Source organism: Anthonomus grandis, chromosome 6, assembly GCF_022605725.1.
Source record: "Anthonomus grandis grandis chromosome 6, icAntGran1.3, whole genome shotgun sequence".
Taxonomy (NCBI): domain Eukaryota; kingdom Metazoa; phylum Arthropoda; class Insecta; order Coleoptera; family Curculionidae; genus Anthonomus; species Anthonomus grandis.
The window spans coordinates 597,056-620,164 of record NC_065551.1 but is presented as its reverse complement, the minus strand read 5'-3'; the positions used below and the strand labels follow the sequence as shown (position 1 = coordinate 620,164).

At 33.0% G+C, this 23,109-nt stretch overlaps 1 protein-coding gene across 1 annotated transcript in view; it reads left to right on the top strand.

The window, feature by feature from the left end:
- LOC126737389 (protein asunder) overlaps positions 1-23,109 on the top strand; it is a 59,591-nt gene that overhangs the window by 36,264 nt on the left and 218 nt on the right. Inside the window, exons 11-13 of the mRNA XM_050442274.1 lie at positions 8,038-8,211; positions 8,285-8,447; positions 8,559-8,725. Of these exons, the coding sequence (XP_050298231.1) occupies positions 8,038-8,211; positions 8,285-8,447; positions 8,559-8,725 (504 nt within the window). The remainder of the gene's footprint in view (positions 1-8,037; positions 8,212-8,284; positions 8,448-8,558; positions 8,726-23,109) is intronic.

Genomic DNA, 23,109 nt, shown 5'->3' with positions numbered 1-23,109 from the left:
TTAGAGTTGGGTTCTTTTAAATTAAATAACCATACTAGAGGTCTATGATCAGTATAGGTCGTAAAGATAAGGTCGAAAATATTTACAAGCCCATATAATGGCTAATAATTCTTTCTCTATGGTTGAATACTTTTGTTCAGTTTCGTTCAGTTTTGTCAGTTGAAAATGCAGTTTTATGAATATCATTAGGATTCATTTCGATTTGATGAAATCCATTTGCGAGATCTAATGTAGTAAAATATTGTGCTTTACCTAACTTATCAAAAATATCAGAAATTTTAGGAAGTGAAAGTTTATCATCAATGGTTTTTAAATGTAATTTCCGATAATCAATAACTCCAACAATTCTCCATTTCTTTTTACCGCTTGCATCTAATTTCTTTGGTACTATCCATATTGGACTAGAATAGGGCGAATTTTACTGTTGAATTATATTATTGTTTAACATTTTATTAATTTGTGTTTTAACTTCTGTTTTATGAATTTCTGGATATCTATAACTTTTAGTAAAAATTGGTGAATCATCAGTAAGGTTTATTTTATGTTAAACTCGATTAGTAAATGTTAAAGGAATGTCTTCTGAATAGAAAATATCTCTATATTCATAGCAGAGTTTACGAATTGCATTATATTCTTATTACAATGATTTAATCTTAAATTTTTTAAATTAGCTTTTAATTTATTATCAATTTCAGGATTAATTGTTAAGTAAGTTTCCATTTTTTCAACAAAATTGTTTTCTGTTTCTTTAATAATATCAACGTCAAAAGGTTTTGAAACTTCTAATTTAATAGGAAATTCTTGTGTATTGGTCATAACTGTTATTGTAAAATAATTTTCTATTGTAACAAGAGCTTCTGGCATTTCTGCTCCATTAAAATTTTTATAACTTAATATGCCTATGCCATCTTTTTGTTTCACTGGTAATTTAACCTTTTGAGACATTCGAGGTTGTAAGATGGATTGGTAAGATGGTTGTTGTATCTGCAAGGACGCGTTTAGGGTTATCTGCTTTGTTTGCTGTATGAAATTTTAAAGGCAAGGTTGTGTTTAAAAGTGGGTGTTTCTAAGGTTTTTAAAATTATTAAAATTTTTAAAATTAATTATGGCATTTATATCCATAAAGAAATCTATACCTAGTAAACGATCGAATTTTTCTGAAAAATTGAATAAATAAAATTTATGATTTTTGTTAATATTAAAACATGGGAAAATTGGAATATCAACCACTTCATGATTAATTGAAGTTCCATGTGCAGTTTTAACTGTAAAATATTCATTAAAAATATTATTTGGATAAACACTATAAGCAATTGAGGGTTTGATAACACTTTTACCCCTGCCAGTATCTATTAAGAAAGTTGCGTTTAATTCTGGTATATTTAGTATTGGTAAATTAGTGGCTATATGAGTATTTAAAAATACTATATCTGTTCTTTGGAGTTTAGGACCAACGAAAAATTTTTATGTTCATCATTAGGTTAATATTTATCTTGATCATTGTTTTGTGAGTATTCTTCCTCATTTAATTCGACATTATGATTCGGTCTTTGGATAGATCGTATTCTGGAATTTGAAGAGGATGTATCCATTGGTTCAGGGATATCATTTCTGTTATTATTATTAAATGTTCTAAAATTATTATTTTGGTGTTGATACATTGTATTAGGTATAAATCTATTTTGCTGCTGGCGATATTGCATAGAGTTTGGCTGTTTAAAGTTATTATTTTGATTATTAAATCTTTGAAAATTATTATTATTTTTATGTTGATTACTATTAATATTTAAATTATTTGCTCTATTTTTAAATTGTAAAAAGTTTTCTTCTTCTTTAACGAATGAAAGTGCTTGTTCTTAAGAGTCTGGGTTTTTTAATCTAACGATTAGTTGCATATGATAATTAAGATTATTTATAAAAGTTTTTAAACATAAATCATCATATTGAGTAATTTTATTTCTGCTGCTGTATTAGAGCTATTAATTTTAGTAAACAATAAAGATCTAACACCTTATAATTTTTGTCCAAAAGAAGCTGGATTTTCATTTCTATCCATTTTCATGTTAACTATATCTTGAACTAAACAATTTCTGATCTTTGATCTGAAAAGGTAACTATGAGAACATCTTTAATTTTCTGCCAAGAATCTAATTCTGGTCGAGGAGCTTCTAATTCAGCTGCTCTGCCTATTAGTGTGTACTTTCCTATTATTGTGTCAAAAAGACAAATGTTAATAGGGTGATTAGGTTCTGTACGATTTTGATGATTAGTAAGAAAGTGTTCGATTAGATAAGAAAGTAGTAAGAAAGCGCATGATTTGATTTTGATTTGACTGTGCCATTTCAACAAATTTTAAATTTAGACTATCAAACAGTTCTACTAAACTATCTAGATAAGTATCTTCCAGTTTTTTAGAGTTAAATATTAAATAGAAATAAATATATAAAATTCAAATCAGATATTATATCAATAAATAAGGATAATTGGTAAAAATAAAGGATTACTTACAATGAAAGTAGCAGTGCTTTTTGTTAAATAGACCGGACTATAATATTTAAGATTTGGCCTATTTTTAAACCGAAAACGTTTACGTTGCGTCTCGCCGCTTCCTGGTAATGTTTTTGTTCGGTATCTTTATTTTCTTGCATGTTAGTTCTAGTTCTTTTAAGTCGGTCCAACTGTAAGCTTGCCGCTAATAAATATTTTCTTTTACTGATCATCGGGTTTTTATTGAACAGGTTATGGGCCCAGGCACGTTTTAATTTTTGAGTTCAAGGGCAACCTATTGATCGGTAGGTTTTCGGGTCGCGTTTGAGTCGTGGCTTATGTTACAGTTTTTATTGTTTTTACGTTCGAGTCGTATATAAACAAACAATAAAAATACAGTGATGGCGGTAAAATTAGATTGTGGAAATATTCCGAAATTTGATGGGTCAAATTTCCAACTGTGGAAGTTTAGCATTCGGATTGTGTTGAAAGCTGAGAATATACTCTCCATTGTCGATGGTTCGACACCTGAGCCGTCTGAGACGACGACTGCAGAGTGGAAAACCTGGGATAAAGGTAATTCGAAGGCCCAAGTTATTTTATTGTCCACAATAGCACAAGATCAGATCCAGCATTTGATAAACTGCGAAAATGCAGCACAAATGTGGACAAGGTTAATGTCCATTCATGAGCAAAAAACCGAAATTTCAAGAGAACTCCTATGGCAGAAGTTTTATGAATATAGGATGTCTGACAATGCAAAAATTGCCGATCACATTTCTTTGATTGAATTGCTTGTACGACAGCTTAAGGATGTAAAAGAAGAAATTAGTTCCAGTGCAATATGCTCCAAAGTAATCAATAGTTTACCCTCGAAGTATAATGCATTCCGTACTGCATGGGATTCAGTTAGCAGTGATCAGCAAACTTTTGAAAATCTAGCTGCCAGGTTGCTGAAAGAAGAGACCAGAATGTCGAGTGAGGATTCAGAAGTGTCCCGCCTTGCTTGTCAGGTAGAGGCTCTACAAGCTAAACTAGAAGCTAACAAAAATAAGGTCAAGCCGAGTATTCAAGAGCTAAAGAAGAATACTAGCTGCAAGTATTGTAAACGCAAAGGTCACTGGGTTAGAGAATGTAGAAAGAGAATACAGGACTCGAAAAATGAGCAAGGTAAGGTCTCAGGATCAGAAAGTGCTTCTACATCCAGTTCGGCCTATATATGTAATATAACATCTATGTATCTGTCAAGCTCCAATGTCAAGAAAACCGAATGGATATGTGACTCTGGTGCGAGTCTACACATGACTGGAGAGAAAGGTTGGTTTGCAAAGTTAGAAGCATTGAACGAACCTATGTTTGTTCGAATAGCAAACAATAAGTTAATTTCTGCAGAAGGTAAAGGTGTTATACAAGTTCAGGCATGTGTTCAAGGTCAGTGGTATGATCGCACAATAAATAATGTCCTCTACATTCCAGAACTCAGCAACAGCTTATTTTCAGTGGGAGCTATGACTGACAAGAATTTTACTTACCGCTCTCATAAAAATAGATGTGAGTTTCTCGATCCAAATGGAAGTGTGTCATGTGTGGGTATACGTAGAGACAATTTATGGATTATGCAGTTTCGAGTAAAGCCAATCCCAGAGTGTAATTTGGCTCACAAGACTTCGCTGAAGTTATGGCATGACCGCTTAGGACATATCAACCCTACTACTATAAAGAAAACAGCACCTTTGGTCAATCATTTAACCATAGCTGATAATCAAGAACAATTCTTCTGTGAAGCATGTCAGTTTGGTAAGCAGTCCAGAAAGTCTCATAGAAGTTTGGAGAAACGGAGATCAGAGAAACCGGGAGAGATGATTCACGCTGATGTTTGTGGTCCTATAAACATTATGTCTCCAAGTGGATCGAAATATTTCGTCTTGTTTAAGGATGATTTTAGTGGATATTCTATTGTTTATTTTCTTAAACATAAATCCGATGTCTTAAGCAAATTTAAAGAATTTAAATTGCTTGTAGAAAACCAGACTTGTAACAAGATTAAAATCTTAAGAAGTGACCAAGGTAAAGGTGATTATGTTAACAGTGGTTTTCAAGAATTTCTCAAAAATAATGGAATAATACACGAGTGCTCAGCTCCATACACCCCTCAACAAAATGGCCGAAGTGAGAGGCAGCTAAGGACCATTGTGGAAAGTGCCAGAAGTATGCTTATTAGCAAGAATGTGCCACAGGAATTATGGAGTGAGGCAGTGAATACAGCTGTGTATGTACTTAACAGAACAGCTTCAACTCAGGTACAAAACATGACTCCATATGAACAATGGTTTAGACGAAAGCCGGATTTAAAGCATATCAAAGTTTTTGGCAGTGTAGCTTACATGTTAATACCATCACAGTTTCGTAAAAAGTTTGACCCGAAATCGAGAAAGTTATTATTTGTGGGTTATGATGGATATTCTTCGAACTACAGGCTTTGGGATGCGGAGAAAAGACGAATTGAGGTAAGCTGCAATGTAAATTTTAATGAAATGGAGGGGGTAGAAAAGAAAGAGGAAACTTTTTCATTAAAATTTGATAGCCTAGAAAATGAGGAAGATGTAGGCCTAGAAGATCTTCAAGAAAGTGACAGTGATGAAAGCTTAGATATGTCACAAAACAGCACTTACCAAACATTGGATTCTGATGATGAAGTTTTTGAGATGAATATTCCAGAGTCAGCAGATGATGAAAATGCTGATAGAAGGCAGCTACAGTGACAGGAATACACTATCTAAGCCGGACTATTATGGTGTAGCAAATTATTATGAGATTTTAGAACCTACAAACTATGAGAATGCCATTAAGTGTCAAGATTCAAGTAAGTGGCAGCGAGCCATGGAGAAGGAGATGGATACACTTAAGGACAATAACACACGGGACTTGGTAAAGTTACCTGATGGTGCAAAAGTGATAGACAATAAGTGGGTTTATCGTGTTAAGTTTGACTCTGATGGTAATCCATTCCGTTATAAGGCTCGTCTTGTCGCGCGCGGATTTATGCAAATTAAAGGCATAGACTATGAAGACACTTTCGCGCCGGTTGTGCGGTATGACTCTGTGCAAATTTTGCTAGCCTTAGCAGCCGAAAAAGACTTGAAAATTGCAAACTTCGATGTACAGACTGCCTTTTTGTACGGTGAGTTGTCAGATTGTGTTTATATGAAATAGCCTATTGGCTTTGAAAATAGAAAGGCGCCGAACTTGGTTTGCAAACTTAATAAGAGTTTGTATGGATTGAAGCAATCACCAAGATGTTGGAACCGTAAGTTTGTTGATTTTCTTAATAAATTTGACTTTAGACAATTGAAAAGTGATCAATGTGTTTTTCTTGGTTCTATTGCAAATGCAGAAATATATTTAGCAATTTATGTTGACGACGGATTGCTAATGTTAAAATCTGAAAGTACCATTAATCAACTTATAGAGACTTTGCAGCAAATGTTTAAAATTACTGTACATTTAAACAATATTAAATAAAATTTTGTTGGTCTTGAAATCGAACAAGATCTTCCTGCGGGTACTATTGCTATTCATCTAAAGCTTTACATTAATAAATTGCTAACAAAATTTAATATGACTAATGCCAAGCCTCTAAGGATTCCTGCAGAACCTAGTGCGCCTTTGTCCAAGGGCAATAATTTAAATTGTAATACGTCATTGCCGTATTGTGAGGCTGTTGGATCATTAATTTTCTTAGCCACAACCAGTCGCCCAGATATAACCTATGCGGTAAATCAAGTGAGCAGATTCTTTAATCACTGGAGTGATGAACATTGGCAGGCAGTGAAACGAATTTTTAGATATTTGAACCTCACTGTTCACTATAAAATCGTTTACAATAAGACGTCGCAAATTGAGGCTATAGGCACTGATGCCGATTACGCTGGATATTTGGACACAAGAAAATCGACCAGTGGTTATGTTTTTATTCTTGGTAATTCTCCAATCACTTGGAAAAGCCAGAAGCAGAATGTGGTAGCTCTCTCAACCACCGAAGCAGAGTATTTGGCTTTGTCTCTTGGAGTTAGAGAAGCTTTATGGCTGAAACATTTTCTAAAAGAACTTGGCATTAACGTCTCGACTATAAAACTTCATGTCGATAACCAATCAGCTATTAAACTTACACAAGCTCAGCAACTTCATAGTAAAACGAAACATATAGACATTAAGGTACATTTTGTTCGAGATGAGTGCGAAAAGAAAAATATATCGGTCAGTTATGTGAACTCAAGTAATCAATTGGCAGATCTATTTACAAAAGCTCTTTCTAAAACTGTTTTTAACAATTTACTGGAAAAGTTGAATTTCTCAATGTGAATTATGATTAGCTTAGAAACAGTCGGTATTAGTTGTATCTTTAATGCTTTGTTTATGTTTATTTTGATTAGGTGTAAGTTGTTTTTTTTAAATCACTCTGATGTTGTTAAATCTTAAATAAGTGGGAGTGTTAAATAGACCGGACTATAATATTTAAGATTTGGCCTATTTTTAAACCGAAAACGTTTACGTTGCGTCTTGCCGCTTCCTGGTAATGTTTTTGTTCGGTATCTTTATTTTCTTACATGTTAGTTCTTTTAAGTCGGTCCAACTGTAAGCTTGCCGCTAATAAATATTTTCTTTTACTGATCATTGGGTTTTTATTGAACACTTTTAACATGGATACTTAATTATGGAATTTGGTGATTTTTGTCCTCCTTCCGTGCCAACAGGGCTCTGGACGATGGTGTTCACGGTCCTCTAGTCGTGAGTTAATTCTTGGTTGATTCGTCTTATGGATACCTCGTTGATTCGATAGGCTTGTTTTTAATTGTTAAGACAAACGATCGGACGACTTTTTCGGTATACTTTTGTATTTTCCTACTTTCGACACGAACTTTTTCAGCCTATCCTACCGACTGCGCAATTACGTGGTCGATAAGACGAAAACTCTTTTTAAAAAATAATTTTATTAAGTAGTTTAACAATCAACTCTACAGAAAGAACTAACTCTAATCTTAATTTACACCTATTTATAATAGTGAACTAAGCTAAATAAATGCATAATAAGTAGAATGGGGATGCAAACTAGAAGCAGAAAAACATCAAAATTTAATTTCACATTTCGATTAAATATCTGGCTGCATAGCAGAACATTAATCATTATTTTTTTCACAAAATATATCGAATTTTTAAAAAAACTTGACTCAGAGGAATGATGTCCCTTAACAGAGGAATGATATTTTTGTATTTTTTAGGCAAAAAAGGTATTTAAGTCGCTAGAGTTATTGTATTTAGAAACTTAGTATGTGGTTAATAATCCAAAAAATTAAAAAATATTGAAAGAAATAAAACTATTGAATACATGAGAATATTGATCTTTATTAAACAGTAAAGTAGACAATATTTTTAAAAATTAAAACTAAATTTTAAATGCTTGTGACTGTTTAAGTTTACATACTCTTAAAAATATAACCTCAAATGAAATCTGATCTTTGAAAATATTAAACTGATTTTTTTAATTTTTAGCATATAGATCCTTTACCGGCCCTTATAACTAAAGAGAAACTTACTGAAGAGGAAGTTTTCGTATGCCAAAATGTTATTTACAATTTAATATCTCTCGAATCGAAGATGGAGCCTTTGCACCCTCAAAACTCCGGACAAAGATTAAAAGGACAAAAACGAGAGGAGCAATATAAGGTATTTTGTGTACATATTGACTATTATTGTAAGATCGTTATTTACGTTAGGTTAAATTACTTTTCTTTTAAAGGCTGTTTGGAGTGAACTCGATAACTTTATCAAACAGAATCTTCATTCCGAAAATCACAAGGTACTTTATCAAGTCTTTTTGGAGTGCACTAAGGGAGGCTTTGAAGAAAAATCGGCTGAAAAAGTTGATTTAGATGAAGCGCTGAACCAGTTAGACAATATTGGTAAAGATAATTTTGTATTATCTTAGCTGATTTTTTTTAAATTATTTGTTCTCTTATCAACTCATTTAGTTCCTGCTGGAGTTTGTTTTAAGCTCAATATGATACTTTTAGGTCCTCAAAAAGACGAAAACGTTCAAAGGGCATCAGTGATAAGGGCGACCACTGACAGTCCGATGTCACCTCCACCGCTGGCCAACATAACTCCGCCATTTTCACGCCAGAATTCAAACAAGGGCACAAAATCGCTTTTTGAGATTTTTGCAAATGTACAGGAAAAGGTAAGGTATTATGTTTGATGATATGTTTAAGACAAGCAAACACCTTCTAGAAGTAATTTTTTGCTTTGTGCCAGGTGCCCAATTAGCAATTTTTCGACGGCTCAACGTTGCATATTGCAACGCAACGTTGCATTGTTACGTTGTCTTAACCGTAGAGACAACCCCGTTTTACACCAATTTGAAACAGTTTTTTTGGTTGTCTCAACGTTACGCAGTGACTACCCGTTAACTTTCTAAATGTTTTTTACAACACTTTACAGTTACTGATTTTTGGACGGATGGACGCCAGAAAAATTAATTACTTTTTCAACAATAAACTAATAGATAACTCCAGTAGGCAGCTACTAAAATTAAAACTTTTTTAATCCATCTTTTGAATAGTCCTTAACTAATATTTGTTTTGGATGTAGTTTTATACCGGGTATCTTAGGAAAGTGGTTCGCCCTTATAACTTTTTTAATTGTTAAGTTAAACAAATTAAATTTGGTATGTGGGTGTAGCACCCAAATTGGGATTGGCTGGTGTATTCAGTTGTTTTTTGTCACTTCTGTTTTAACTGGAAATGATCCTAACTTTCTTATTTTAAATAGGATCCTCCAATTTTTTTGACATATTTTGATAGAAAATGACATACTAAGAAAAATGATACCCCTTTTGATGCCTAACCTTTAAATTATTTAATTTTTTTAATTTCAATCTAGAGTGCCATGAATAATTTAAAATCGTTAATTTTACATCAAGAAGTCCTGGAAAAATATAATTGACCGTCTTTTGTCTTTCACAGCTTTCCTAGATGCGTCTAAAGTTTGCAAAATCGTATTTTCGGCTATAATTCTTTTTTTTTTCAAACGAGGGTGAAATAATGGCACCAGGCAATTCAGGAAGCCCATATTATAATTACAAAGGATATTTCTCAGTTGTACTTCTTGCAATGGTTGATGCGAATTACAAGTTTTTACTTATTGACGTTGGTTCCTATGGCAAGGAAGGCAATTCTGGAATTTTTAAAAAATCACGTATGCGGCATTTGGTAGAAAGTGAGGCTATATTTCCTCCACCTGCAATTCTTCCAAAATCAGATATAATTCTACCTTACGTAGTATTTGGTGATGAAGCCTTTTCTCTGAGCGAACATAATTATGATGAAACCATACTGCAAAAACCAAGCATTAGGTGACTCGAAGAAGCGAAGGTTTAACTATCATTTGAGCAGAGCGAGAAAAGTCTCAGAAAATGCATTTGGTATATTGTGTACTACTTTTAGAGTCTTTTTTACACCTATAAACATAAGGCCGGAAACTATAGATTTGATTATAACCGTCTGCTGCTGTTTACAAACATGCTGAAAAAAGAATATTCATCTGCGCTTGTCAATAGTGCAGAAGAACACATAGACGATCTTACGTTTCCTACAGAAAATATGTTACCTTTAGTAGGTAGAGGCGGATTTGCAAAATCTGCAGGTTTTCAAGTTAGAAGTCGATTTACGGACTATTTTAATATGAAATGAAAAACTCACAATACGAAAATAGTTATAGTTATAAAGTTCTTAAACAGTAGCATATATTTTTATAGCCGTCAAAAAATATAATAAATTATTAGAAAAAATCGTTGTTTCAAATTTTTCAAAGGTCACAAAACAGGATTTCACAGGATCATTCACTATATTTTAATAATAATAATAATAATAATAATAATAAGACGTTTATTAGCCACCAATACAAAAAAAGCATAATTACAGAAGGTAATATGATTATATACATGGAATTGAATATTAGAATATTAAACAAAAAGAGCATATTAAAAACAATAGGTTATATAAAGAATTTAGTTAACACAAGTAAGGCAACTGTTAAGGCTTATAATAGAAGAAGTGAGAGAAAAGAAAAAACAATTCTTATAGACAAACTAAAAAAAAAAACAAATAGGTAGGCATATACTTATGAGGGGAAAAAGCAGTAGGGGGAAAAATGGATGAAACGGAATGAAAGAATTCTTCTTTTTTCTTCTCTTTTTTTTTTTTTAAACAGTTAATTTTTGAATAATAAATGTTAATAGAATATTTTACGTTGCATTCAGTTAGTTAGCATGTGCGTAGTATTTTAATAAAGAAAAATTAAGTTTGATTTAAAAGAAGAAGCTTGGTTTTTAATTTAAAAGTTTTTTCAGTGACAGTCAAATTAATTATTTTGAACTTATTAATCAAATTTGGTACGACATAAGAAAAGGATCGCTTAAAGAGTTCTTTGCTATGGCTAGGAATTGTTAAAAGATTTTTACGTCTTATATTAAGATTATGCACATCAGTACGATAGGTAAGCTTTTCAAGTAAATAAGGCGGAGTTTTTGATTTAAGAATTTTGTAAGAAAAACATAAAATATGTAATATTCGTCTATTGTGCATATTTAGCCAACCTGCTTCTTTTAATTTATAAGAAATATGTTGCCGTCTTCTTATACCAAATATAAGTCTTAAGCAAGAGTTTTGAAGTTTTTGAATTCTACCTGAGTCGGAGTTATCGAGACATGGTCCATAAATTGTGTCGCAAAAATTTAACGGTGATAGTACTAAAGCATAACAGAGCAGTTTTTTGATACTTGAGCTTAAAAAATGTCTTTGACGATATATTGTTTTTAAGGCAGAATTTCCATTTTTTAGTTTAAGGGTAACATGTTTTTTGAATCTAAGTTTATAGTCCATTACTAGTCCAAGATTTTTTGCAGAGTTTTTAAAACTTATTATATTGTTATTAAGGTGTACATTTAAATTATTTAAAATATTAGTTCGATGATTGTCACTACAAAAAAGAATAGCTGCTGATTTAGTGGGGTTAATCTTTAGAAGTAATTTTTGAGTTTCTATATTTAAGGTATTTAAATCCTCATTTATATATTGATTAGCTTGGACAACATTAGTGTGATGAAATGAATAAAATAGCTGGGTGTCATCTGCATAGCAATGGTGCTTACAGTGTAAAATTTTTTTAGTAATTTGTGAAGTATAAAGAGTATAAAACAAAGGACCAAGAATGCTACCTTGGGGTACCCCAGAGGTAACATCCAGTGCATTTGATTTATTGTTATTAAGCACTACTCTTTGTTTTCGATTAAACAAGAAAGAAGACACCAATGCCAACGCAGACTCAGCAAAACCCATATATTCTAATATAGCCAGTAATATTCTGTGATTTACCATGTCAAAGGCTTTAGAAAAATCTAAGAGAATCAACACCGTAGCTTTATTTTTATCAAGTTCCTTAAAAATATCATCAGTCACTTTAGATAAAGCGGTTGCACAACTATACCCCTTACGAAACCCAGACTGGTATTTAGGAATTAAATTATTTACATTTAAATATTGAACTATTTGATACTCCATAACTTTTTCTAATATTTTTGATAGTATAGGAAGTACAGATATTCAGCGAACATCATTAAATTCAACAGGATTTTTTATTTTGGGCAAAGGAATAACATTGGCTTCTTTCCATTGATCGGGAAAGCAGTTTTGTTCTAAACATACGTTTATAATATGTGTGAGTGGTTTAATTATGGCAGGACAACAAAGCAAAATCAGGGTAATGTTTAATTGATCAACGCCAAATGCTTTAGATTTAATAGATTTTAAGTAATTTATTATTATATCTTGTGTCACCAAATTAAATTTAAATTCAGCCAAATAATTTAACCTATGTTTTTTAAAATACCCAACAAATTCTTCGTCAGGGTTATTATTGTTTTTGTTAATATTAGAAAAAAAAAATATTAAGTTTATCTACATCTTGCATAAGAGGAGGAAGTTGTATATTTGATTTATTAGAAATATTTAGTTTATTAAGTTCTTGCCATGTTTCTTTGTTATTACATACTCTAAATCTGTGAGCCAGGTATGCCTTTTTTTCCGCCCTAATTGAACTAGTTGCAAGATTTCTGTACTGCTTATAATTTTCCCAATCCTCGCGACTTTTGGTGTTTCTAAATTTACGTAAAGCCGAGTTGCGAAGTCTTTGTATAAATCTAATATTAGGAGTAATCCAGGGGCAATATGGTCTAGTTTTACCCTTTACGTTTTTTATAGGAGCATGTAAGTTAATTAATTCTAATAAAGATTGAGTAAAAAAAAAACTTTATTATTTAAATCGGCCATATTGTACATATTATGCCAGGGAATCGATTCAATATCAGACTGAAATAAACAAGTGTTGATATTTTGTAAATTTCTATAAGTGAAATTATAAATTTGAGGCTTAGGTATATCAAAGTTTATGTTGCAGTAAATTAGCATATGATCCGATATTTCAATATCCCTTATTCCACAATTCTCCACCGACTCTAAATTTGAGAAAAGTAAATCAATTAAAGACATAGTGGTGTTGGATATTCTGGTAGGGTCAGTTATAAGCTGTTGCAAACCATATAATTCAGTAATTTCGCTTAATGATACCTTAAAATTCAAATCTAAAAAATTTATATTAAAGTCACCCAAAAGTAAAATAGACTCATAGTTAACATAAAAGTCGGTCATAATATTTTCAAGACGGGAATAGAATAGATGTATGTCGCTCTTGGGAGGACGATATATATTACCAATTAAAACTTTTTGATTATTTACTTTTAATTCGATCCAGACATGCTCAAGATAATCGCATGTTTCCTTAAGAACTTCACGATAGTCGATACATGATTTTACATAAACAGCTATACCACCTCCCCTGCTTAATCGATCTTGCCGTATGAGACTATAATTTTGCAATTCTATGACTTCGTTGGTAACCCCTGCATGTAACCATGTCTCTGAAACCCCAATCAAATCATATTGATAACTATCTACATGTACTTGAAAAATATTAAAATTATTTAAGATGGACCTTGCGTTAATGTGTGCACATGAAAACATTATTTTAAAGCAAAATAGAGAATTTTTTGTTAAACAATTAAGGTAAGTAAGTACAGGAAAAGGAGAAAAAAAAAGGGAAAAGGGGTTAGAATAGGGAGTATATGCTTACAAAAAAAAGAGAAAAAAAAAACAAAATTAAACCTAACAACTATCTATAATTATATACACATACATACATATACATATATTTTTCCCTTTTAATGAACACCGAGTTAAATAAATTAAACACTTATTTACTTTATTTTTATCGTGTTTGTACTATCCTACTCAATACAAAGAAACTTTAAGCAAAACAGAAAATTATAGTACCTATAAATACGTTAAAAAATAAATCATTTGCATTTAATTATTTAACATTTTCAATTTTTTGGCTTTATTGTTATTTTATGCATATATATTTAGTAATCATTAGCGTAGAAATATCATTAAACAATATTAGTACCTAACTTTCAATCATGAATATTATCTACAACTTATTGTTTACAAAATAATGCAATTCAGAAAAAAAACAAAGAAAAAAGCCTTTAATTTATTTTTATATCAACTAGGCATGCAGAGAAATTTTTAAATTTTTATTATAATAATAGTATGCAAAAGCTAGTCGATCTTTAAATATAAGTTTAGAGTATAGGAACGTCTGTATTTATTTTTTAGGAAGATATAAATAAACATTTTCATTATAATAGTAAAATACATGCACAACCTAATGACCAAAATATTAACGTATTTAATTAGAGAATTCATTAGAGTACCTGTTTTATGTGAAGTCCAGTGTTTACCAGCTGTCATTTTTTCCATTGAACTAACCAACACTAGTTTCGCGATAATTATTCACCTACGATTAAGTCATTTAGAGCTTGTTCATCACGAATTAATTTCCGCACATCACCTGTTTGCACATATACTAAGCCGTTATAAGTCACGATTCGGAACTAAATGCCTCTCGTGCCTTTTTTAATAATTGTAAGTTTGTTGATGTTAATAGTTCTGTGATTAGAATACGCGAGCCTTTAAGTTGTTTTTTGGCTGAAAACACACTATCTCGCATCCAACGGCAAACAAACTGGACCACTAGGGGGCGGGGCTTTTGGTTCTGATGTTTTATGTTTTTCCCCATACGGTAGCAGTGGGATAAGTCAGATTTATTTATTTTTACAGAACGTTTGTCATTAAATAAAGTCGCAACCATATTAAATGGATCAGAGGAAGACTCCTCTAACCCGTGTAGGACTAACGAGTTTAGGTTTTGATTTACTTCCACTTGGGAAGTTTTTTTTTGTAGGTTGACGACGCTTAATTTTATCTCCCTTACCTCCTGGGAAAGCTGCCGTAAGGAGAGTGTCATATTTTCTTGAAAAGAATTCAGTTTATTTAAAAAACTGCTGTTTTCTTCCCCATTCATAAGATTTTGCGAAGATTGTTTGTAGTTCGTAAACTCTGTGCGCAAAAGGTTAAAACCATCGGCAAATTGTTTTGACAGTTCCTCCACACGTGCACTGACTGATTTTAAATTAAGGTTTTGCCCTTTATTTGACATTTTTCTTCTTATCCTTCACTTTACAGGGCTTATAGAGGCACTAAATAACTGCACTGTGATAGAAGAAACTAAATTTTTGACCACTGGATTACAAAATTTAATAACAAAGGTAGGAGCACAAACAACTAATGCTTACTACTCAAGCGCCATCTCGTTAAATTACCATATTAATATATTAATAATATACCACCCCCCTTAAATTAATATATTAATAATAATATGCCTTAATAATATTATGTGGGTCACGGAAAAAAGATCGAAAAAGAAAAGGTCGAATACAAAATATCGAAATACAAAAGAGCGAAAGTACAATAAAAGGTCGAATCACAAAAGAGCGAAAAATTAAAATGTTTAAAGGAATTAATAAATAAGTTATTAACATTTTTATTTTTTGTATTATTAATAATTGAAGGCATACTTACTTTTTCTTCCTAATTTGTCCGCTATATTTTGCCAAACCTTGTCTTTTTTGTAGCCGCTTTTGTAGCATGTTTCATATTCCATATATATTTAAAGAAACTGACATGCTCAATTAACATTTTGTCTTCTTCAGTAGAAAACGTTTTTTTTTTTTCTTTGGCAACATAATTATAATAGGTATAATATTAATACTTCTATGGCAGATTAAACACTGGCACGCCGCGAACGACGCAATTGACTCTTCTGAAACCAGTCGGTCTTATCACGCCCGGCGTACAACGCTGGCGCGGACTGTATTGCGTTCTCTAGGAGAATGGTAATACCGTATTCCTACTAAGCAATCGAAACGTGTTGCGCTGGGCGTATTACGTCGTACGCGGCGCACTAAACACGCTGGCTAGGAAAACCGCCCTTAAATTACTACTGCTACCATCTAGTGAAAAAATGCGTTCTAAAAACAGTGGAGTTCTACACCAGTTACGACACAGGTGCACTACGTCGAAGTTGCGTCGAAAATAAACGTCGTTGCAAAACCAACTAAATTTTACACTGAAAACGACGTTGCAACCTGTGAAAATGAGAGTAATCTTAACTTAGGTGGCCACTTAAGCAAGGTAGGCGGCTGTATCTTAGAAATCAATAATCGTAGAACCTTCAAAAAGAATGTTTCAAGTTCATTGGACAGCTGCTAGAGGGCGTTAGACCTATTTCAAAATATTATCGTAAAAACCTACAAATATGGCCACACAAAAATGTTTTTTATACAGTGCTTTCATTTCAAAACGATCCACCCTTAATAACTTTCTTGAAAAAAAAAAACACATCAAATTAGATATACAGGGGGACGTTTAATTATGCATTTACTGAAGTTCTGTCAATCACCTCCTCACCTCCAGCTAACCTCACTTTAATATGTCAAATGGGAACCCCCATCGTGTGATACATCATAGTAAGCAGCGTAAAATTCTCTATTTAACGGTACCAAAAAAAATGAAATCGGCAAATGTGTAAGCAAATAGTTAGCGAAAATGTCTAGAAATAATGAATATTTTATTTACGCCAAACTTTGGTATGTCAAATGGCTACCCCATGGTGTGATACATTATTTTAAAGGGCATTTATTATGCTATCAATGGTTGTAAAAAAAAATTAAATTGATTGACCAAGAAGCAATTAAAGTGTAAATCGGTAGGGTAGAAAAACAAATTTAATTAGTTTAACAAAGTTATTTTATTAAATGTTCAAAATGCGCGCCGTTATTAGCAAGACAATAAAAAAGCCTATTTTCAAACTCCTTACGAACATTGGCAAGGGTCTGCCCGCTAATTTCTCTGCATTCTTGAAATATTCAATTTTTTAAATTCTCAATTACTCTCAGGTGGGGTTTTATAAACTTTGCTTTTTAAGTAGCCCCAAAGGAAAAAGTCTAGTGGGGTTAGGTCCGGAGACCGCGCAGGCCATTCGATTGCACCACGTCTGCCAATCCACTTTTCTCGAAAATTTTCATCAAGCCACTCTCGACACACTCAACAACTACCAAAGTGTAGTGCGCGGGAGCTTCATCCTGCTGAAAATGTATATTATTTTCATTCAATAATATAGCACCATGTTGATCTACTTGATTTTCCATAGATTGGATGATGGAAGGGTAAATTCCTGCCCAAACATTAATTTTTTGGGGATATTGGATATGGCCTTCCCGAAAAACATGCGGATTTTCATTATCCCAGGATCTACAGTTATGTCTGTTCACCAGACCATTTAAAAAAAAGGTCGATTCGTCACTGAAGCAAATGTTCTTCAATAAATGGGGATCGTCGTCAATTCGCTGGCACATCACTTCACAAAATTGAATTCTCCTATCAAAATCATCTTCCCCGAGTTCATGAAGAATATGAATTTTATAAGGAAAGAACTTATTTTTTTTTTAAACTTTATGTACGGAACCAGTGGAAATATTTGTTGGTTTTGCGGCCTTTGGTATAGACAAAGTTGGATCCATAACAAATTGTCCTAGTACTTCAACTTGGCATGCTTCATCGACAACTCTATTTTCATATTTTTTCGTTTTGCAAATCGATTCCGTCTCTTCAAATTTTCGTATCAATTCTAAAACGTATTTATGGCTCACGTTTTTATCTTGATACGTTTCATTAAATGCTCTCGCGGTTCTGCGAGCACACCGAACTTGAGCTCCATAAAGAAAAATTATTTCTATTCTTTCGGCTAGTGTATACATCATTTTATTAACTCACTGTTTTAACTAAAATTGAAAAATTGCACGCGTCAAACTGACAGTTTTAACAATAATAAATCGCCTGTTTTTTAAACGCCTTAAAAATGTAAGGTATTGCAGTGTTTTTTTGTACCTATTAGGTAGGTTACGCAAAAAATATAAGTGAAATAAATACACATACAAAGTTATAAGACTGCAAAGATTTTTGCAAAAAATGTGAAGACACTCTTTTTTCTCGCAAATAACGGTACACATTCTTTACTTAAAAAAATAAATAATTTGCTTGAACTAAATGTACTGTTTGTTACCACACATTTTAACTTCTACATTGCTTGTATTTTTTTTTTAATGATCTATTATAAAAAATGTAAGAATTTTAAAATGATATTTACGTGGTGGCCAAAACAAAAATCGTTTTTAAAAACAATTTTATTTAATACAGAATTAGCGACTACTAAGGTTACAAGACAACTGCCTCAGATAAGCTAAAGCACACATATTTATAGGCTTCTATTAAGAAGCTGAATAAGAAAAGTATAAAAATAGTTAAATACTAAATAGACATCTTAGAGGGATGTAACTTGATGTAGGTACCACACTAAAAGTATTATAAATACCATAAAGTATTTAAAATACCAAAGTTTGGCGTAAATAAAATATTGATTATTTCTAGACATTTCGCTAACTATTTGCTAACACATTTACCGATTTCATTTTTTTGTACTGTTGAATAGAGAATTTTACGCTGCTTACTATGATGTATCACACGATGGGGGTTCCCATTTGACATATTAAAGTGAGGTTAGCTGGAGGTGAGGAGGTGATTGACAGAACTTCAGTAAATGCATAATTAAACGTCCCCCTGTATATCTAATTTGACGTGTTTGTGGATCGTTTTGAATTTCACAATTGTGTGAAATCGTGAGAAATAAAAAATAATTAGATAATATAAGAAATATAAATTATTGAATTTATGTCACTCGTCAAATAAAGTGGTGGAGGGATTTTTATCTTGAGTCAGAAAAATAACTCTGAACAAGTCTGATCTGAGTGGACCGATTTTTTTTAAATAACTTTTCTTTAAAAGTTCCTTTATTGCTTTATTTTTATATCGAAAAAATATTATTGCCAACTTCTGCTAAAATTCTTGACTCAGGATTTACGCTATTCGACAACTATACATATACAGGGTGATTCATTAAGAATGGGCAATCGCTGAACTGGAGATATTACACACCAAAATATGGCGATTGAGCTTAACATGTCTTATACAAATGTTGCAGGTTTACGAGATACAGGGTATTTAAAGTTGGAATTTCTTAATAATTTTGTGATTTTAAGCAGTATCGTCTTGAAAATTGGCGACTATGTGTTTTGACGTGAAAATTACGAATTTTGTGGTGAATTTAGCATTATTTATACAAAGCGTTAGTTACATCCTGTTAAAAAACTAATTTATAGGGAGGCTGTACATAATCGCTCTTTACGAGAGAAAAATTATTTAACAATGCCACAACATAGAACTTCTTTTTTTAAAAAGAGCTTTAGTTATAATTGTGTTAACTTATATAATAAGCTCTTCAATTTAAGATATGCAATACTGGTTATTTAAGGTCTAAGTACGTATTTATTAGATGTGCAGTAGATTTTTAAGGCTTTTTTAGTGACAGATATATTGTATGTATATATGTACTGCATTGTTATTTTGTTATGTTTGGTTAAAACTGTTTTATCCTCAGTATTATCTCTTAAAAGTATTCTATTGGACTTTCTCTGTTATACAGGGTGATTTTCAAGTTGATACTTTTTTTTTAACTGTGTATAGAACTCGGTAAAATATAAATTTTTTTCAAATAACTTTTTTCGATACACTCAAAAACAAGGGACATACAGAATAAGAAAAGTGAATATGGGTTTGTTTTTCATCGTCTGTTTATGTTTAGTTTTTGCTCGAATTTTTGTATTATCGATCACGCATTGTACCGACCAGTTAGTCTTAGACACTTTTGGTTTATTGTTGTTAATTTTAAATTTGCAAATCCTAAAAATGGCACATCGTTATGAAAACAATGAACTTGTGGATATGTTGCTTATTTATGGAGAGTGCCTTCAAAGTGCTGCTGCTGCTGTATTATACGCAGACCGCTTTCCTTTGCGGAATCATCCTACACCCAGAAGTTTCATAAATCTTATTCAACGGGCTAGGGATACTGGCGATTTACGGGAACATCGTGGAGGGCATCCAGGAAGAGGAAGGAGACCTGAAAATGTTCATAGGGAAGAACAAATTTTAAATCTCATCGAAGAAGATCCAACAACAAGTACTCGAGTTGTTGAAGGGCAGGTCGGATTAAGTCAAACAAAAGTATGGACAACATTGCGCGAGAATCAATTTAATCCCTTTCACGTTCAACGTGTCCAAGCGCTACTGCCTGAGGACTTCCCCCGCAGAGTTCAGTTTTGTGAATGGTTCCTACAACAACATGAAAATGATCAACATTTTTCGAACAAAATTTTAGCCATGGACGAGGCAACATTCACCCGAAACGGAATTAACAATTTTCGAAATACGCATGTTTGGTCTGTTGATAATCCCCATGCAATTCGCAGAACCAATTTTCAACACCGCTTTTCTGCTAATGTGTGGGCAGGAATTGTAAATGGGATACTTGTTGGACCATTTATCTTACCAGACCGTTTGACGGGCGATGTTTATTTGGACTTTTTGCAAAATAATCTGCCTGTTCTGTTATAAGACGTGCCACTGAATATCAGGCAAGCTATGTGGCTCCTGCAGGATGGAGCACCTGCCCATTTTAGACGAGAAGTGAGCGAATTTTTGGATATAAGTTACCCAAATCGGTGGATTGGCCGAAATGGATAAGTTGCATGGCCACCAAGGTCGCTAGACCTAAATCCATGTGACTTTTTTTTGTGGGGGGTATATGAAAAGTTTAGTTTTCAAGACGCCTATCGACACTCAAGAAGAACTAATAGCACGTATTGAGCAGGCTGCGGCAATAGTTAGACAAAAACCGATTTCTCTATTGCGTGCCGTTACGGTGGTTACGTCGAGCAAATCGTTGTGTTGAAGTTAATGGTAACAACTTTAAACAACTTATTTAAATTAGAGAGGACGGTATTGGACTCATTTTATAACATTTTGGCAATGCAATTTTTTTATTTTTCGGTTTTTTGAATAAAGTTATTTGAAAATAATGTTTATTTTACCGAGTTCTATACACAGTTAAAAAAAAAGTATCAACTTAAAAAACACCCTGTATATTTAGAGATGTTGAACCTAATATCCAGCGAATTGGTTGAGTGGAAGAATGGCCAGGAGGCTGAACTTCGCCAGTTGCGCTATTCTTGTGCATATATGATGTGAGTGTACATTTTCATATGTTTTTGCATTGTATGTACAAAGAAATACTTGAATAAAGGCGTTATTTATTTAAATATAAATGTGTCATGATATAAGGAACGAAAACGTGACCATTCGATTTAAATTAATGTTGACCATTGCCAATGTGAAAACCTGAATAAACCTGTTACGAATTTTAATCAAGTATGGCAACAATGCTATATTGGAGAGGTTTCGCATTGCACTATTTTCAAAATAACATTGCCATTTAGTGGGAAAAATTTTTTATGTCAATTACAAAATATGACTTTGATTTCTCCCGAAATATTTGAGTTGCTGTAAACAACACAAGTTATGCTCGAATGATAAGAGCAGCACTTAGTGTTGCCAATGCTCAAACTATAAATGAACTTAAATTCTCAAAATCAATTTATTATTGGAAATCCTAAACGAACGTCCGTTTTGGCACTGCGGAGATGCAAATTCCAATAAAAAGTTCGTCACATCCTTATTTGTAAAGGGTGTTTTTTTTAGAGGCGGAGAACTTTCATTTGGCAACACTGTTTTTTATGACAGCCGACCTGACAGTTCTGGGTTATTTTTAGATTAGTTTGGTTTGCCAATTCATCTAATTCATCATGAACAGACTCACGCCGGAGCAACGGTTCCAAATTGTTCAAATTTATTTTGAAAGACATGGTTCTATTCGAGAAACACATCGGGCATTACGTGACTTTTATGGTGCTCATAATCGTCCTTCAGAGAGATTAATTCGAGAAACTGTTGATCGTTTTCGCAATACTTTTACCCTAGTCGACAAAACGCATCTTGTAAGACGCCGTACGCACTGCGCACGCAACAAGCGATAGCTGCTGTGCAGCATAGTGTTGATAATGATCCAAATGTGTCTTTCTCAACAAGTGAACTTATGTCCATCCACTTTATGGAAAATTTTGCGCAAAGATCTCGGATTGCGAGCATATAAAATTCAACTTGTCAAGGAGTTGAAACCCCAGGATCATCTTTTGCGCCGTACATTAGCTGAATGGAAAGATTGCTGTTGATCCACGATTTCATATGAAAATTTTGTGCAGTCATCAAGCACACTTTTGGTTAAATGGCTATGTAAACAAGCAGAATTGCTGAATTTGAGGGGATGAGAATCCACGAGCTATTGGCGAAAAACCATTACATCCAGAAAAACTAACCGTTTGGTGCGCTTTATGGGCCGGTGGAATCATTGGTCCTTATGTCTTCAGAAATGCTGATGGTCAGAACATTACAGTAAACGGTGAGCGATACAGAAACACGATAACCAACTTTTTTGTGCCTCAATTGGAAGCCGTTGCAGGCGTTGCAGAAATGTGGTTTCAGCAGGACGGTGCCACGTGCCATACAGCGTGCCAAACAATTAATTTTCTGCAAGAGACATTCGAGCAACGAATAATTTCAAGGAATGGACCTGTAAACTGGCCAGCTCGTTCGTGCGACTTGACGCCATCAGATTATTTTCTTTGGGGCTATGTTAAGTCGCATGTCTACGCTGATAAATCCGAAACACTTAGCACTTGGAAGCCAACATACGACGCGTGATTGCCAAAATACAGCCTGCAGTACTGGAAAGAGTGTGTGAAAATTGGACCTCTAGATTACGCCACTTACGCACCAGCCGTGGGGGTCACATGCCCGAAATCATTTTTAAATATTAATGCCAAAAAAAAATTCTTTAATATAATAGCAAATTCGTTCATATCAATAAAATATTTTGTGTTTAATTTCAATTTAAAATTCTCCGCCTCTAAAAAAAACACCCTTTAGATTAATAACTGATCATCGCAATTTATTAATCAGCTATTATTACTTCTGCCACCTGCTTTTACGCCAATCTAAACTCCCCACCCTGATTTTACGCGTTTCGCCGGATCTCCTT